The 20,415-nt window shown below is 37.8% G+C and overlaps 1 protein-coding gene across 1 annotated transcript in view; it reads left to right on the forward strand.

The window, feature by feature from the left end:
• Positions 1–19,367, forward strand: part of LOC309498939 (uncharacterized protein) — a 259,849-nt gene extending 240,482 nt beyond the window's left edge. The window contains exons 6-12 of the mRNA XM_082169924.1: positions 1,198–1,287; positions 1,735–1,797; positions 3,930–3,989; positions 4,238–4,318; positions 4,551–4,579; positions 19,010–19,078; positions 19,251–19,367. Coding sequence (XP_082026050.1) covers positions 1,198–1,287; positions 1,735–1,797; positions 3,930–3,989; positions 4,238–4,318; positions 4,551–4,579; positions 19,010–19,078; positions 19,251–19,364 — 506 coding nt within the window. The 3' untranslated portion in view covers positions 19,365–19,367. The remainder of the gene's footprint in view (positions 1–1,197; positions 1,288–1,734; positions 1,798–3,929; positions 3,990–4,237; positions 4,319–4,550; positions 4,580–19,009; positions 19,079–19,250) is intronic.
• The last annotated feature ends 1,048 nt before the right edge of the window (positions 19,368–20,415 follow it).

The following is a 20,415-nucleotide window of genomic DNA, read 5'->3' on the forward strand; positions in this document are numbered from 1 at the left end:
AATGCTCTTCCTGACTGCAAATCTAAAACTACATGGATCTACACTAACAGATTCAGACATTCAGGAGTTGTTGGACTGATTACTAAAGGGATAAAGAATAAAGACACAGAGAGACATGAGAGACTGAGTCTGGAGTCTGACTGCTCTCTGAACATCAAGAACGTCACAGAAGAAGATTATGGATTATACACCTGCACACAATGGATAAATGTGTATGGAGGAGACCAACAACAAGGACCTGATGCACGTGTTTTTCTGCATGTTCTTCATGGTAAGTTTATGATTATGTGGTCAATTAACTGTAAAATTATTTATTAAACTCAGATGATGATTGAAGAGTCTGTGATTTGTGTCTTGTGTTCAGTTTCAGTGTCTTCATCATCATCATCTTCATCATCATCATCTTCATCCTCACAGACTGAGATCAGTCCAGGCCGCTCTGTGACTCTCTCCTGTCAGTTGTATTCAGATACTGGATTCTCCTGTGATGATCTGGTTCGTTCTGAGGGATTTGAGCTGTTGTGGGTGAATCAGGCTGGTGTTGATCTGACGACAGACTCCAGATATCAGATATCAGCTCCAGATCACTGTAACATCACTCTGACTACAACACTCCTGAATGAAGATAACAACAGAGAGTGGAGATGTCGGCTTACTCTCAGAAATCAAGTCAAGACCTCAGTCAGATACACTGTCAAGTATTCAGGTGAGAAAACACTCTTTTCTGACATATTTGTGGAAACTTTCACACACTGGCTCTACTCTTCCTGATGGCTTCATACGTTTGGCAATTATAAAATGTTAGTGGTCAAAGTCATAAACTGCATAAAAATCCTTATAATCCCCAATATTGACCTCCTATGGGTCATACTAGGCTAAAATAGACTCTTCTGATTTATGCAATATTTCATGTATGACCCATGAGGGACGTCAATATTGGGAATTCTAAGGATTTGTATGCAGTTTTAGGAATTCTAAGGCTTAAGAATGTCATTGATTCAGGAAAGCTGAAGGTTTATGGGAAGCAGCTCACTGTGTTTCACTCTCATATAAACCAGGAATAACTGATACAGTAACATCTCTCTTCTCAACTACTGCCACTGTAAGCTGTGATGATTGAACACAAACTGCATGTCATGATCAATATGAAAATATGATGTTAATGTCCTGATGCGTCTGAACATTCATCTTCTGCAGCTCCAGTCGCTTCAACAACACTGACTCCAGTCAGAAGCTCAAACTCTGAGAAGACATCAAGCCGAACTACAGCAGCAGCTTCTACACAAGGTTCATGATCACATGATCACTGTCACACATCATCAGTCTCTCGCTTCAGTGGTTTGCACTGGCTCTCACAGACTGCTTTATCATCACACATATTATCATCAAAAAAAGCTCTTGATTTGTCAGTGAGTTTTGATACATATGACCGGTCTTGTACAGTCTGTTGTCTGATGCAAAATAATCATAATATACAGCTAGTGTAACTCACTCCACTCACATGATAAATTAATAAAATCATAGTGAGGATTTATTAAACACAACTCATCCCATGTTCATGTGAGCGGCTCAAGCACCAGAACTGAGCGTCACACTGATGAGCTTCTCTAGACTACAGCAGTTTGTAAGAAATGCCTTGACATTGTGTTCATTCATTAAAATATGAAATACATTTTAAAAGATTTAATTTTAAAATTTTAAAATTTAAAATTTTATAAAACTTGTTTTTAAAAGTTGTAATATCAACTACAGCAACAACACTGACTTCAGATACCACAGCAAACTCTCTGAATCCAGGTGTGTGTGAACATCATCCTCATTTGACCGACTCATGGAGTTTTTCTGATCCTCTCACTTTCCGTGTTGTCAGTCGGTTTTTGTTTTGGTCTGTGTGACTCCGCCCACTGCCAGTTCAGCCAATAGTATTTCGACACCCCGGGATGCCAGATAGCAGGAAACACAGTGTATTGTAGCCTCGGAAACGGGCAAACAAACTGGGTCAGAGATTGCAGATTCTACACAACCTAAAAAGCCTTGATATCCATCTAAACATCTCTATGGGCCCTATTTTAACGATCTGAAACGCAAGTATCAAGCGTGAAACGCAAGTAACTTTGTGGGCGGGTCTCGGCGCTGTTGCTATTATACCAGCGGGATAAATTACTCTTGCGCCCGACGCAAATCTAAAAGGGGTTGGTCTGAAGTAGCTTCATTATTCATAGGTGTGGTTTGGGCGTAACGTGAAATAAACCAATCAGAGCGTCATCTCACATTCCCTTTAAGAGCAGGCGCGCTTGTTCTATAGTGGATTCCTATTATAACAGAGGATTTGCCAGACGCGCGCCAGCAGCGGTTCACAGCCGAGGAGACCGACGTTCTCGTCAGGGCCGTAAAACACAGAGAAGTGACATTGGGGATGGAGAAACCCACCCAAATTAACTTCGGTTAAACAGGCGTATGATAATTTGGGTAAATGTGTAAGCTAGATGTATGCTTTTATAATAAACTATCTATCTATCTATCTATCTATCTATCTATCTATCTATCTATCTATCGTAATAATGTATGATTTGCAAAAATGAAAACTGCTGCTTCTGTGTAGATGAGAGAATCAAAGTGTATGCGCGTTGTGCACACGCTACATTGATTATGGCCAAGCATGCGCCCTTAAAATAGCATATGAATAACATGCGCAACGCGCCACTGACTTTAAACAATTTTTTTTTCGGTCAGTGGCGGAATTGTTTTCTAAACCTGCAAAATAGCATGAGGGAACGTTTGCGCCGGAACACGCCTCCTCTTTGCGCTGCACCGCCCCCGGGAGCGCAAGTGTATTTCTTAGTTAACCGACGTGCGTCTGTGGAGGGAAAAGTCCGCTGTGCGCGGGTGCAAAATAGGAATGATACATGTGTCGGTGTACAAAGTCAATTGCGCTGGGTGCAAGATAGGGCCCAATGAAAGAGAGTATATTAAAACGCGAATAAATCAACTTACATTGTGTAAGTCTCCTCAGCTTTCATTGTCAATTACACTCGTTCTGTTACGTGTCCTCAAACTGGCAACCCGTGTGAGCGTCGAGTCTGAAGAGGCGGGGAAACAACGATCTCTGATATTTTGAACATAATGCTGGGTACACACCAAAAGATAATCGGGCTGATTTTGGGCCGATTTCCCCCCTTCTGACAATCCTAGCTGTGTCCCGATTATCTTGATGGTTCTACAGATTATCTTATCAGATTTTCCCATGGTGTGAGGTGTGTTAAGAGTGTCCGAACCTGATCGGAAGAACGTCGGAGCCGCCCCGATCGCGAATCGTAAATATTCAACATGTTTAATATTTACGATCAGAAATCCTGATGTGTGGGGGGAACCCCGAGGACAAACGCAAAGGAAGCATAACAAACGCAGTCATGGCACAGCAGCACAAAGTGAAATTGATGTGGACAGCAGAGATGGAGGATCAGCTTGTTGATTTGTGGCAACAGCACGAATGTTTATACAACGTGTAAAACCTTTCCAAACACTATCATCACAATTTCTTCCTGCATATCGTCCGCCATGCTTATTCTGAAGTCTCGCGAGATTTTGCGAGATTTCCTGTGTTCACAGTCGAGACTCTGGTTGAAAATCCGTTTGTGTGTGGTGTGCTGTCTTTGTCACATCATGCCACACCACACACTATAGGAGCAAAACAGTTAAATCTAGGATTTTTTGTCCTCATGTTTGTGGTCTATCACATTTGGAAAATCTTATAAGATGTAAAAAGTATTTTGGTGTGTACCCAGCATAACTCATCCCATGTTAGTGTGAGCAGCTTTCAGCACTGATACTGTAGCTCTGGACTACAGCAGTTTGTAAAATAAATGCCTTGATATTGTGTTCATGCATTAAAATATTACATATTTCTATTTCCATTTTGTTTTTAACAGTAACATCAACTACAACAACAACACTTACTCCAGACACCACAGCAAACTCTCTGAATCCAGGTGTGTATGAACATCATCCTCATTTGACCGACTCGTTGTTCGAGCAGCCGATCACAGATTTTGACTCAAGCCATGTTTCATTTGTAATCTACATCACTTTATAATTCCATTTTAAAATCATCATCACAAGTGTCAATTTACATGGTAAATAAGGATAATTATTCTATTAAATGTGCCATTTTTATGTATTTGGTTAAACACAGTAGTATAGTCCTGCTAATGATGTCTCTCTATACTCTCTCTCTCAGTGACTGTGATTGTTGTTGCCGCTTCATTCGCTCTTCTCCTTCTGGCTCTTATTCTCTGGGTGATTCGTAAAAAAAGAGCAGGTGAGTTTTTCATATTTTGTAACAACAGACAAAAACATCTGATAAAACAAATATGTAATTTAGACAAATTTCTTTCTCTAAAAGTGAAGAGAAATCAACGAGTTAACAAAAATAATGTTTCTATTCTACAGCACTAGATTCTTCTAGACTCTTTTAAAAACTGATTGTCATCTGTATTAGAGACTGTGTGTGTGTGTTTGATCATAAACTTTCCCGTGACATTATGTTTCAGGCAACAGAAGAGGGACTGGTGACTCTGTGGTAAGTATTGCAGGCTGATCCATGAGTTATTAACCCTCTGGGGTCTAAGGTGTTTTTGGGGTCCTTGAGATGTTCTGACATGCCCTGACATTTGGGCTTTTTTCAGTTGCTTGTAAACATATTAATGGCAAAGGTATAATTACACTCTATTTAGCACAAACAGGGCTACCATAATATGTGATTAACATGTACATGTTTGTATTTTTGAGAAAATAATGTTTATGCATGGTTATTGAAAAAACAAAAAATGAAAGTTTCTGAAATAAGGCCACAAAACACATACTAAATATGTGTCCACAAGACTTCTGAATAATGCATTTTGTCGCCTAGAGTTTTTTCTTCAAAATTATGTGAAAATCATTCTGCCTAATCATTCACATAAAACAATACATTGATTTAAATTTTGTAAGACACTTTTTGTTTGGAAAGGCAATATGCGAGTGGGCGTGATTCACACCTGAGGAGACAATGGGCCCGCATAATGAGGCTGCATACTTAATGAGCCTTTCATTCAGGTGTGTGACTGAGCCACAAGAAAGAATGCAAGGACAATATACATATATATATATATATATATATATATATATATATATATATATATATATATTAGGGGTGTAACGGTTCACAAAATTCACGGTTCGGTTCGATACGATACACTTGTGTCACGGTTCGGTACGGTTCGGTTCGGTACGTTTTCCATACAGCAAAAATAAATGCCAGAGAAATTTCCTTGAATTAATTTTTTTATTATTTTTTTTATTTAATGAAACGAACATCATAAAGTATGATTTTTTTATTTTTTTATTTTTGTTGCTTTTTTTACTGAGCAATAATGGAGCTATACTTGACTCTTCTTATGAGCATATACAAAACAGCTCCTTGGACAAAAAAAATGAAATGTAATATTGTAGTAGTAGGCTAGTTATAAACAAAGGTTTATTTTAGTTCAGATTAACATTTGAGGGCAGCAATTGTATTCATAATGTCAAAATAAAACCGACGTAATGTTACTTGAAAGCATTATAGCCTACTATTCCTGACAAACTTCCATACCTTGCAGTTAAGTGTTATTACAGCAAATCCATTCCACGGTGAATGTTGCTGATCTGTGGACACCGGCCAGTTCATTCATGGCGATGTTTCTTCCTGGTTTCCACGTCAGCGCTGTTTGATCCGTTAATAACAGAGAAATGTGCATGTTTCTCACTAGATCTCGCAGCGATGTTATTACTTCAGTGGTGAATTCAAAAAGCATTTGAAATTCAAATGCTTTCTTTACTGGTCTGGATCTCTTAGCGCTGTGTGGTGTTTCTTGATCAGGCTCGCGCATAGGGCTCGCGAGTCTCGCTTCACAGGTCAAAACTGATAAACGGTCCACACAAACACAATAAAAGTAGCTCAGTTTCGTTCCTTACATTGCATTTGCCAGTTGATGTTGTGGTCGCGCCAGCCTCCATGAGCGCGCTTGCCACCCGCGACGCGCCTTCATTTGAAATAACGAAATTTTGGTCGGCAGAAAAAATGGTCCAACTTAATGCGTACCGAAAACCGAACCGAAAGCCTCGTACCGAACGGTTCGATACGAATACGCGTATCGTTACACCCCTAATATATATATATATATATATAATTGGTTCACAGTTGTTGTTGTTTTTTTCCACAAATTGTGCTTGCAAATTGTATAATATCCAAGGTAAACATTTCTAGTAATAGTGCAGTTAATTGTTCTCACTGTATTTTCAGATTTGGAATATATTCTCTACCCAAATGTGTCACTAATAAAACACAATAAAATTATTTAAAGAGAAGGCTTAAATTGACCTTTTAAGATTTTGTTTACATCTATCCCTGTATATATATATATATATATATATATATATATATATACTAGAGGTGGGCATAGATACATTTTTTTAATCTAGATTAAAATGGCTCATTTGAATTCTGCCGAAGGCATTCAGAATATGTGTGCTACCCAAATAATGACTATAAAAGTAAGTCTTTGAGAACGGGTTTCTCAAGCCAGGTGGCGCATTAGACCAGGGGCTCATCTCCTGTTTCCAAAATGCATCACAAACTGCTTGAGAAAGCCGTTCTACTCATAGACTGTAAAAGGTTACTACTGTACTTTTACCGTCCGTAGGCAACATTAGGTAGGCCTATGTTATGATCAACTACTATAGGCTATCAATTAGGGATGGGAGATATGGCCTAAAATCCATATTGTGATATAAATTGCAGCCTCTTGCGATAACGATATATATTATAATAAAACCATTTCAGAACAGGTTACACAGACCAGGGGCGATTCCAGGATTGTATAAATGGGGGGGCACAGGGGGTACCAAGAACCAGTGAGGGGGGGGCCATGGGAAATAAGAAAATTCAACTGGAAATAAATACTTGTTTAGAAAACATTAAGCACGATTTCAAAAATATTTGCAATGCCCTGCGCCCTAATATAGATGGTATTCAATGTGGCACTGCATGTTTTGGACCACACAGTTTTGTTCTAATAAATAAAAAACAAAAAAAAAGACTCTGTCCTCTTTTCATTCTCAACTCCCCCCAATTCTGCCAAAAAAAAACAACCCCAAAAAACATTAAGTATCGAAATTACACAGAGTTGCATGTAGTTATGGTGTTAGTTAACATTCTCACATTTTAATGTTTACCATGCCACAAATATTATTGTGCCTTTAGTCTTTAAAACAACATAAAGTAGTATATGTCTTTTATATTTATGTGGTGGAGTGCGCTGCCGCTGAATAACACTGACAAGTCCTCTCTATTCAGTAACGTTAGTCTGACAAAGTTACGTTAGCTAATCTAACGTTAAGGTCCTTGCACACTAACATACGGTGCGATATTTCAAAATATATACTGTAATTGAGTGTGTATAAGTTACCATAAACAGTGATGTGTCGAGGTGTCTCTCTCTCCTGTTTGAAAAACGCGGACCAGTGATTCTGCTTTGCGAATCGCAAATCAAGCAGTGATTGACAGCGCTCTGATCCAATGGCGTTGGGCATTGTCATGTTGACAGTAAATCTAGCCCAATGATGTTGGGGGGGGGCACCAGGGGGGGCCAATCATATTACAGGGGGGGCCGGTGCCACCCCGTGCCCCCCTTCTAGACACGCCCCTGACACAGACCCTGCTAAACAACTGCTAAATGTTTTTTTTTTTTTTTTTTAAGGGTGTATGTAGTTTTGAGAACATATATTGTGCAAAACTGTAAGTATACAACATAATTTTGCAGATAAATAAAATTTAAGTAGCCTACACTAGCTGCAGAGACTTAAATAGGTCTAATGTTTATTATGGATTGGAGCTTATGAACCCTCAAATGTAAAATTAGAATATTGTCTAACTGATGTCTTTTCAGTTTAAAAGAAACACAACAACGATTCTTAAAATCGGGCGCAGACAGAGATTATGTGCTACACCACTAAGATATATTGGGAATAATACGCGCGCGCTGGTATTCAGTGATATGTTTCGTTTTGAATTTGAAGTGGTAGAACGGATTAGTCGTGTGTTAACTTACCGAACTGTTACCCCACAAACTCTGTCTATACACGGGTTTCTTGTATACAAACAATACCGGATGCGCGCGCATCCAGGAGGCAAAAAAACGCTATCTGTTATGCCGAGTTCTGTAATAAAAGAATAAAATAACATTGTAATTAACGTAGATTTCGCATTGTTTGTAATTTTTTGTTGACTCAATAATAAACTGCAATTTCAGAGTTGGATCTGTTTGTTTGTGTTTCATATTAATATAACATTATGTAAAAAGTCCAACTGTTTACGAATCAAAATCCGGACATACTGTGATGCATGTATGAATTATCATGTTAGACTAAGTTAGTAATGTAATAGTCAATGTTAGCAGTGCAGCATCTATAGAGCCCGAATTTGCTTTTATATAAGTTAACCTTGTTTACGTTACTTTACGACCTGCAACATTTCATGACTGCACACATAACGTTACTTACTGTAAATCAAAGATTTGACGATGGATTATGTGCTGTCATGAGCACATACTAGAGTTTAACTGCTCAACCAGTTATGAACAGTGAAAAAAATACATGTTTATTTATTCAAACAGCTATTTAGATCGCAAATTTGACATTTAGTATACCAAGTGTGTAGTATACTACAAGATAACATTCAAATAAATGCTGTTATTTTGAATTTTCTATTCATCAAAGAATCCTAAATAAAATATGTCACAAAATAAGCAGCAGCACAACTGTTTTCAACATTGATAATTATCAGAAATGTTTCTTGAGCATCAAATCATCATATTAGAATGATTTGTGAAGGATCATGTGACACTGAAGACTGGAGTAATGATGCTGAAAATTCAGCTTTACTAAATTACACATTTTCTTTTTGAATGCATTTTAAAATGTATGTTCCAATAATATTTCATAATATTCCTGTTTTACAGAATTTTTGAGCACAAGAGACTGCTTTCAAAAACATAAAAATCTTACCAACCCCAAACTTTTGAACAGTAGTGTATAACGTTACATGGATTTCGAATAAAATAATGATATATATCAGGCCATACAATTGCTGGCCACTTGTCATCCACAATCCAAAGATCATCATGTATTGCGTAGGGATCCGGCAAGATCTCACCATTGCTGAGAGTACGTTTTTTAATATTATCGCCACGTACATGTGTGAAGTCATGAAATGTTGCAGGTCGTAAAGTAACGTAAACAAGGTTAACTTATATAAAAGCAAATTCGGGCTCTATAGATGCTGCACTGCTAACATTGGCTGTTACATTACTAACTTAGTCTAACATGATAATTAGCATTTTGACTTAGCGACAACACCACCACTATGCTACTAGCCTACCCTAAACCCTTTAACGTTACCCCTGTACGAAGGCCGCGGGTCTTTTCTGCCTCCTGGTTGCGTGCGCATGCTGTGATGACGTCGCCGAGAAATCCATGTATATAGTTTGCTGCTGCTCGTCGGACGGCTTAAATCCGAACCAAGTCCAAATAATGGATGTTGCACCGATCTTTTTCACCAGCTTTCACTTTCAGCCGTGTTTACTTAAGATGAAGACGAATATGATGCGTTGCAGCCGGGTGTACCTCGCGGCCGCGGGTAGATTGCGTCGTCATAGCTTGTGTAGTATATAGAGACAGCTCCCAACCCAACTTGGAGAATAGATTAACGGCGATATTTTTTTTATCGCCCGATAAGAGTCTCGCGTTAACGCAGCACGTTAACGCCGATAACGGCCCACCACTTATACATATATATATATATATATATATATATATATATATATATATATATATATATATATGCTTTTTTATTAAAAAGGTTATACAATTACAACAACAATTGAAATTGTAACAATATTTCCAGTGTAATCTTTCTTTGTAAAAACTTGTAGCAACAATGAGTTGTTTAGGGAATTAGTAACTCAAATGATGGTAAAATTCATAAGAAGATGAATATGTATATATATTGCATACACAAATTAAATTCCCAAAATAGGGAATAGTCTAAACCTCACCGTATATGAATAATTAACACGATTGCTCGTAGTAAATATTCATAAAGGTCGGTACAATTATTTCACTTGTCAGGGTAAATTTCATGTAATTCGAATTCAGTTATTGCGCAACCTGTCCGTTTAGCGAACTGGATGCGAGACTTTCTTATCAAAATTGACCGGCCTGTAAACAGCGACAATAACCTTCCCGTGGCCACAAGGAATGATATTTTCATGTAAGGCACTTTAGATATCTCAATAGTTAAACCAAGTAGAGCTTTTAGCTTAGATCGACATCTTCAGGGACTTCAAGTTTATGGAACAATGAGACAGATTCATTTCAAAGATTATGGAGTTTAATAAAACAAACTAAGGATTACGTATACTACTTAAAACACGCAGGAGTAAATATGCATAACTAAACAAACAATACAAAGTTGATGATCATACGAAATATTGGAGAGAGAGAGAGAGAGAGAGAGAGAGAGAGAGAGAGAGAGAGAGAGAAAGTGAAAGTGAAAGTGAAATCTTCTCAGGACAAAACAGTTCAATCAGTTACTTTAAAAGGAGACCCAAAGGCTAGGAAGTTATTGACAACCTTAAAACAGCATTTTCTTTCAGATTTGCGATATTAAGATTGTAAGGTTACTTGCTTTGATGTGACCCCTTTTGCGCAGCTGGTTTGAAAAGGATGCTGGGACCACATGTCACACGTTCTTCCGGTTGAGGTAGATGATGCAGAACTCAACTGCAGCGTGTACAAAAGATGCTTAGTCTTAAGTTTGTTTCGTTCGTGAATACACTGAACGACGGATAAATATCAAACTGAGGTAGATAAAAAGAAAAGACTTAGATTTAAGAAATTAGAAAACAAACAAAGGACTCCGGCGGGAGTTGGTTGTGAAGAAAATGGACATCGCTCTCTGGCCTGTAAACTGCCCAGAGCAGAGTTTTGCTCTGTGTTTTGAAGGACCTAAAGTCACGCCTCCTCATGTGTATGAGCCAATCATTTGGGAGGACGCGTGGCGGTAAAACTTCTTTGTTCGCGAAGTTCATGCCTCCTGGGATGATGTTAGCGGAGACAGAACTTATTTCTAGTACATTTATAAACTGATATTAATGACAGAGTGCATCATGTTGAACTTTGTGTTACGGATTCGACACCATTGGGTTCTTCTGATTAAAACAATACCACGAACGATAATTCTGTGAGCTAATAACAGGAAGATACATGATGCTTCGTGATTACACGCATATCAAATTGATTACATACTAGGGGTGTAACGATTCGTTTTAACAACGATTCGATTCGATTCGCGATTCATGGTTGTCGATACGATTCAAGGATGATATTGGTTCATTTAGAACGATACGATCCGAAACGATTCATTGACCTGAAATCGATTCAGTGACTTTTTAGCCAAAAATTCTTGTAAGGGAATCAGGTATCAATTAATTATGAATATAAACAAACAAGTAAACAACAATTAATGTAAAATGCATTCACATTTTATTTTAATAAGTAGGACTGAACGATTATGACAAAAATGATAATTGTCGATTATTCCCTTGAAATTGTAATTGTGATTATTAATTACGATTATCACAACACTGAATGATGTTTTGAATAGTTTGGCCATGGGACCCACATTTCCCCATGGTCATCAAGCCGCGACCCACCTTTTTAGGAATTATATAAGCCTATTATAATACATTTGTTTACACAAAAATTGTTGACACACAAGTTCTGTCCCCCTTTACTTAACATAAAAAAAAAAAAAAAAAGTAAGAATATGTCAAATACTGATAAACACACTTCGAGGTTAAGCTATTAAATAGCAGTCCCAAACTAGTTTTTGTTAATACAATCTTGGTATGAGCCACCACAGTCATATAAAAATATACAAAATAACCAGTAAGTGGCATTTTGTTATGGAAACAAACAACAATTAGGCTACCATGGTGAAACACAATACTAGAAGAACTGGTAAAGAAACATGGAAACTGCTCCTGATAAATAGCAACACACATGACGTACCAATAACGTAATTTATTGGTATTTTACTTTTATTTCTTAACTTACTAATTTACGACGTTGCATTCTCGTATGTCTTTTGCACTTTAGTGAAGTGATGCAGCGCGCGCCGCCGCATTTGCGCGTGCAGTTGAAGAGTGCGCGCTACTGCAGTATAGCGGCTGAGAGGACAGGAAAGTCAGTTTTTCTGAGGTGAGAGACTTTGCGCTGCTTGACTGTTGTCGCGCTGCTGCTGGCGCGGCCGCTTGTCCACCAGCGTCCGATCAATTTTTGTTCCGATGCGACGCCTGTGACGTTTTCGCTGCTTTTCACGCCGGGAAAAATGTACTTTAAATATGAAACCATAGCAACGCCCATACACAAATTCTCGCCGCCGAGTTTCCATTGGCTGCTGCCCCGCGTTTTGACGCTCTCATTTGCATAAAGTATCCACCGAGATACTTTTTTGCAGCGCCGCTGTTGACCAAATCGACGCGACGCGACCCATCATGCTTTGCGGGGGCGTTTTTGCTGCCTGACGTAGTTCCATAGGAAATGAATGGGCTTTGGCGTCGCGTCAGAAATCGAGACGCTGGTGGACAAGCGGCTTAGGCATGACGACGACGTCACAGATAGGCAGACTGAATCGAGTAATGTTTAACGCCTTTATCATTAAAAATGCAAAGAAAAAACATCCATATAAAGTCTAACGTGCTTAAATCCAATGCGCTATTTCCTAGTATCGATACAATCGATTAATTACCTTTTAAAACGATGTTAGATCGATATATGTCGTCCGGAAGGCCAACTTGCCGAGCACAGATCGATGCAGTTGGATCGTAGGAATATAAATCGATGAATCGTTACACCCCTATTACATACCAATAAAGCTTATAGTTATAGTAATTTGGGTATGGGGACCATGAAACACAACAAGGAATACATTTTATACATTTTAAAAGAGTCATTGGAACACACGTGGTCAGGGATGAGAGTTTGAGGGTCTCTGTGTGTGTGTGTGTGTTTGGTGCACGGTCATTCGGAGTTCACGCTGCTGTGTGAACTATTGTCCTCCCCCTCAAAGGAATCGTATGTGCGTATGTGTGTGCGTATGTGTGTGCATGTTCTCTGGAACTGATGAGTTTAACACCAGGATAGGAGTTGAACATCTGGTTACACAAAGTTCGTCTTGTGAGGTGTCAGATCATGAGTATTCCCCAGGGGAGACCCCAGCGGGATCTCCTAGCCAGAACGGCGCCTTTCCTGGTCACATGTCTCATAGATCAATAATACAGGATGCTCCTTTGTTTATTCAGGAACGAAAAGAGCTGTGTATCCCGAATCAGACTCCAGTAACTTAATCAAATGACACCATTTGCTTGGTGCCACAGTCCAAGAAGAGAAGAGCATTTGTTTGCAAATTAGAATGCAGTAATTTAATCAAATGGCAGACACCAGTTGCTTTGTGTCACAGTCCAAGATGGACAGAAGTGTGTTTCTAAATTAGAATCCAGTAATTTAATCAAAATGGCAGGACTGACCATCTGCTTTGTGCTACAAACTAAAGTATACATTTTCTCATACTTAATTCAATTCATATGAGCAGAAATTGGCAACATTATAAGCTTATTTGATGTGGCAGTATTTTACAATAAAAACTTTATAATCTATCCGATTTTGTAGTCGAATTTTACTCATCTCAATATAGCAATAGAGTTTGGTAAAAGCTGTTCATTCATTCACACACAGAAACGCGATTCATATTTAAACAGTATTTTTGCGTACAGGCACTTGCGATTAGAACAAAGCAAATAGAACTGACCTATTCCTCAGCCGGATCCGTTTGCTCCTCGAAATGAAACTTCCAGCACTTCTGAGGTAAATTTTCCAGGATTATTATTAAGATAGTATTATTCCTCACAGCGTCGTAAAGTACATGAGTCTGAAAGTGAACTCGCGGTAGAGCTTTAATTCTCTGCCCGAGCCCGAGCCCGGACTCGACCCGACCCGGCCGATATTTCCCGCCACTGTCCTCGGGCCGGGTCGGGTCGGGCCCTTGATAAAGCACGTCACGTGTAATGCGCAGCGTCTCGTCCACTCGCACTCGCAGTCTTGCACGCGTGATGCATCACACCTGCTGTGGTGCTGTAGTAGGCTATTCTGTTGCTATTCTAAGTTGCTATTCTAAGTGCGACATGGATCTTGAAGAAGCAAAGAAAAAAATTAAAACAGGAGAATTAACTTTGAGCAAGTTTGGAGGAAAATCGGAGGTATGGACACATTTTAAACTAGTCGTGGGGAGTGACAACATAATGTGTTGGCTTTGTCTCGTGCATTAAATGCGCACGCTGCTCGCCTATGACAGCAAAAAAAAAAAAAAAAAAAAAAACGGGGACTTCGACGATGAACAGACAAGCAGTCTTGCCATGACAGAAATTATTATAGTAGTCAGCCTCAGGCCTCAATATCCGCTTTTGTTACTTTTCCGATCCATTCAACTATTTCTGAATAAACAAACAACGCAGTTTGCATGCTTCTTCCTTGTCGCATTAGGTCTATTCATTAAGATAATTGCACGCACATGAACTTGATAAATGTTACAGATGTTTTACTATGCACAAACAAATGCCTTTCAACTTACATGTGCAAAATTCAGAATTAAATGAATGTGCTGCAATTTGTACAAAAAGAGAGCACTCAAAAAAAAATTTGTGTCTAAACATAAGATTTATGTATTTGAATTGCATAACAAATTCCCATGCATTTGGTTTACATAGTTTTAACATAAACCAATCAATACTCCTGAATGTGATTCATATGTTTAAGTCATACATAAATGAAACAGATAAGATTTATGTAATTGTATTAATAAACTGAATGTGATTTATATTTGTCAGTCGTATGTAAATGAAACAGGTAAGATTTATGTAATAGTACACAGAAAAACGCCCATGTTAAATTAACACTGCTCAGTGTTCATATGTGTGCACACTACAGAGTTAAAGCGGTGTTGAAGTTAATGAGATCATTAAGTGATGATTTAGCATTAATTATGAACACCTGCTGTTAACAAGCAAAATCACTGAAGGAAAGAGAAACACAAGAACTACAACTGACTTCAGCCACAGCCTTAGATGAAATCAACTGAAGAGAAAAGAAGACATTACATCTGTGAAGATCTCAGCAGAGGAGGATTAAACAACTCCACAAACAGCATTACCAGCTTCACTTATTACTAACCAGACTGACTTTATTTCATTTCCGTTTGAATTAAATCAATAGTTGTATTTTAAAGTCACCATGATGGTGGTTAGCGTTTGCTTTAGTTGGGTTCTTGACCATTGACTCTTTAATATAACATTTTCTCTGACTGCTATAATTACGTGCTTATAAAACACGTTTGTTGCAGCAAAAAAGCCAAGAGAAAAAGAGATCAGGTGATGTTGGCTGTTTATTGATGATGATGACGACAAAGTCATCATCATGTAATTGCCTCATTCGCTGATCTTGTTCAGTGTCTAATGCTTTTTAATATTGTTTTATTCATAACAGAAGCCATTTTATTTTACAGCATGAAATCTAACAGTGTTGTTTATCAAACAATATACTTTTTTTTTTTTTATATAGTTAGTGCACAAAAACCTTTCATCTATGGCATTACTTAGACTCACACAGACATCAAGAAACAGCATATGAATCTCAACAATGGTGACAAAAGATACAAAAAATCCTGATGCATAATTTATTAATGCCGCAATGCATGCTGGGAGATATGGGTGAGTTTTGATTGGTGGTACCCAGCATGCACTGCAGCATGAAGCATTTCATTGATTGTCACCATTGTTGAGAGTCATACACTGATTCTTGATGTCAAAGTAATAATGTAGAAGAGAAAGTTTACTGCACTAAATGTTTTTAAAATTCTTTATATTATTTGATTAACTGTTGGATCTAATGCTGTCAGGTCACACAGCTACTATAATAAATAAAACAAAATTACATAAGCCCAATAATCAAAGCATTAGACACTGAAAAAGATAAGATAATTACACCTTCATCAATAAACAGCCAACATCACCTGATCTCTTTTTCTCTTGGCTTTTTCGCTGCAACAAATGTGTTTTATAAACGCATAATTATAGCAGCCAGAGAAAATGTTATATTAAAGAGTCAAGGGTCAAGAGCCCAACTAAAGCAAACGCTAACCACCATCATGGTGACTTTAAAATACAACTATTGATTTCATTAAAACGGAAATGAAATAAAGTCAGTCTGGTTAGTAATAAGTGAAGCTGGTAATTATGTTTGTGGAGTTGTTTAATCCTCCTCTGCTGAGATCTTCACATATTTAATGTCTTCTTTTCTCTTCAGTTGATTTCATCTAAGGCTGTGGCTGAAGTCAGTTGTAGTTCTTGTGTTTCTCTTTCCTTCAGTGATTCTGCTTGTTACCAGCAGGTGTTCATAATTAATGCTCAATCATCACTTAATTATCTCATTAACTTCAACACCGCTTTACCTCTGTAGTGTGCACACATATGAACACTGAGCAGTGTTAATTTAACATGGGCGTTTTTCTGTGTACTATTACATAAATCTTACCTGTTTCATTTACATACGACTGACAAATATAAATCACATTCAGTTTATTAATACAATTACATAAATCTTATCTGCTTCATTTAGATATGACTTAAAAATATGAATCACATTCAGATTATTGATTGGTTTATGTTAAAACTATGTAATCCAAATGCATGGAAATTTGATATGCAATTCAAATACATAAATCTTATTTTTAGACAAAAATTTTTTTTTGAGTGAGTCTGTAGTAGCCTACGTGTTTTAGCCATTAAATAAGCACATAGTTTCAAGTTTGTTAAGTTTTGTTTTGAAGAAAGCTTTTCTTTAAAGTGAATTTCGTTTAGTATAAATTGTATCTTAATTTTAATACATTTTTCATCAACCATTTGCCTGGATTTAATACATAAAAAGCAATATAGCAGACATTATAATCATGACATGAAGTCGCCGGCGCGCCGCGGTCACACCATTTGAAACTCGTAACACACGCTGTCACCGAATTTACAAATGCACATCTTGCTTGTTGCTCACACATATTATGTTGAAATAACAATATGTTGAAGTAACATTATTAATAATAATAAATCTTTAAGAATATTTGATTGAATGCTGAATGTTGTGCTTGTTCAATTTAATAAAATTTAAACTTTAATTGTGATAATAAAAATAATTGAATATTGAATATTGAGTGGCCAATTTTTGCTCATTTATTAAATAGTATTTATATAATATATATAACTGCGCAGCTCCCCCTGTAGCCTAAATGAGCACAGCAGCACCTGCTTAAAAAAATTCTGCCGCCGCCCCTGGTTATAACGGCCCACATATTAAAAATGGTCGGGTTTAAATCGGGCTCGGGCTCATAATTACAGTAAACGTGTCGGGTCGGGCCGGGCTCGGACACAACGTGCCTGGGCTCGGGTTGGGTCGGGCTTGATTTTTTGGGCCCGATTTAAGCTCTAACTCGCGGTGTGTGTTATCCAGCTGATGTGGGCGTTTCACAGGTTTGTATGGATCGCCTTTGAATAGCGTGCGCTCTCCGTGGGCGGGGTCACATTGAAACTTAATGAGATGAGATGAGAACGACTGACATCTCTCTCTTTTCATACATATTACATAAATTGTGAATATTTTTTTATTTTTTTATAAATACTTCATTTAAAAGAAGAGAATTCAAGCTTCATGCCTGTGTGTCTGTATGCCTGTTTGACTGAGTATTCGCTGAGTTACAGTTTATTTTCGGACGCGTTTCAGAATTGACTTCACTGACAGAGAGAAGGCAGAACTCGCTTCGTGTTTATTTTTATTTATTTGGCAAAAAGCACAACACTTTTTTTTTTTTGTGATTATACACAAAAATAATACACACTTAACAGGATCGACTGATGTGTGAAACTTGTTTGTAAGATCATTATTTTGAATCTCTTTTGAACTGATAAGAAAAAAAGCGAGCTGGTGTCGCTGACCCCAGGGGGTTAATGTTCATAAGGACTGACCCTGAAATATGACACTCTTATTACTGAGATTATAATATGTCAGGGTTCTCAACAGACAGTTGTGTCAGTCTTGTCTTAGTTTAATGTGTCTCTGTTTGTGTTGTGTAACTTGTGTTTGAGCACAATTTGAGCACTATTTGTGTTGGCCATATGTGTTCCTCTTGTCCTGCCTCCTAGTTTCCCGTGATCACGCCCTCTTGTTTAGTCGTTGATGAGTCCTCGTCAGTCTGAGTGTGTGTTCACCTGTTCTTTGTCTGAGGGGACAAAAACTTAAAACCTTTTATGCATTTTGGCCTTTCATTTACACGACAATTGTGTTTTGGGGCCTGAAAACGCAAAGTTTTGAAAACAGGTTTCAAAGTGCAAGATTTTGAAAACGGTCTCTGTGTAAAACAACAAAAACGTGAATCTGTGAAGACGATGAGGTCATGCACATGCGTATTACGTGTTCAGTCTATAGTGTTTCATCGCCATCTAGTGGCCTGGCAGCAGAATACAGCGTTTTTAGTTTTTCCGCGGATCCGTGTGAATGGGGATCGTTTTGACAACGGTGTCGTCTGTACACGGAAAACTCACAGGAAAAACGTCTCCGTTTTAAGCATATCGGTTTCGTGTGAACGTACCCTGAGTGTGTTGTGCTATTGTTACTAACTGCCCATTCAAATGTTATGTCTGAATAATAGAGTTTCACAAAACATTTATGTGAAATTGCCAGGACACATGTTTTACACATTACCTGAACATTTGCAGAACCTGATGGATGGCATTTAACAGCTTGATTTTTTCATATTTCCATTGATGTTTAGGAGCAGACAGATGATGTGACTTATACTGAAGTCGCTGTGTACAGTAAAAAACGAGGCAAAAAGAACAAGGTGAGCGAACACTTCCTTGATGTTGTCCAGCTTCTCTCAACATGATAGTTTGTATTTTCCTCTTATATGCAGTTCTTCTTGATTTGTGTGATTAAATGCAGTTCTTCATGAATTGAGCTCAAACAACATGCTGTGATAATTGTGGGTTGAAACAACTGTGATGTTCATTCAGGTTCGCTGTGATGATAAAGTGACTTATGCTTCCATCAGAGGAGCAAAAGCTGGAGCTCAGGAGAACTGCAGTCAACCTTATGCCTCTGTGAACAAGAACAAATCAGGCAAATAATTATACAAAACCCACATGAGCAGAGGAATATCAATCTAATATAACTCAATCCTAATGGGTTCATTCATTGTTAATACTTTCAATGTCTTTTACTTGTTAACAAACAAATTGTAATGAATCTTTGTCTTTTGTCCTCTTTGTGTTCTGGCTTTGAGTTCTAGCGCTTCCAGAACTGTCTTAATAACCTTTGGTCTAGTTTTAATTTAGCAATGTGGAACTAGTGTGACTACATATTTTCAGGAGTATTTTCAGAGCGATGAACTCACTGTTGAGGTTTGGAAGAGTTTATTTGTTTATTAGAGAAACATGTGTAGTTAAAGAAGAAAGAAAGAAGAGGAACTGCCATCTTAACCCACACAGAACTGGTCATCTCTGAACCCAGTTTGAACTGAACCTGGTAAAACAAAAATAACTTATTTAATGGATAAATACAAGTATTTGTCTGGTACCTTTTATTGGATGTTGAATAAGACAAAACAAGAGAAGATTAAATTCCATATATTGCAGATCCTTTATATCCTTAACATGTTTTTGATGGCAATTTATGGAAGTTAATTTACTCTTGCAATATTAATAAGGTTATTAATGCGATATGTACGAATAACTGTTTTTATGTACTTATGGGACTGAATAATAAGTACATTTTAAAATGTTTTGTCTTATTCAGCATTCAAAAATCCAGCGTAAAATACATTTTATTATAATATTGCACTTAAAATGGTTTACCTAAATAAATGATCGCCTAAAATAGGGGTGTGCGATATGACGATTTTCGTGGACGATTAAAATGTCTCCACGATCTGCTTTTGAAGAAATATCGTAGTATCGCGCATTCTCAGTTGCTGTTCTGGCGCCTTTGTCCCAACATACTGAACAACACGACGTATATTCAGATCAAATGTTAACGCAGCGGAACGGGACACTACAGTTCACAAAAGTTCATAATTTGCATGTGCTTTAATGCCTTGTCGGTTAAACATTTAATTCGCGTGCTGATGCGCTGTTCTAACGTGTGCGTTTCTCAGCGCGTACATGTGAAGCTCACATGCAC

Source organism: Leuciscus leuciscus (assembly GCF_965113295.1).
Source record: "Leuciscus leuciscus genome assembly, chromosome: 1".
Lineage (NCBI taxonomy): Eukaryota > Metazoa > Chordata > Actinopteri > Cypriniformes > Leuciscidae > Leuciscus > Leuciscus leuciscus.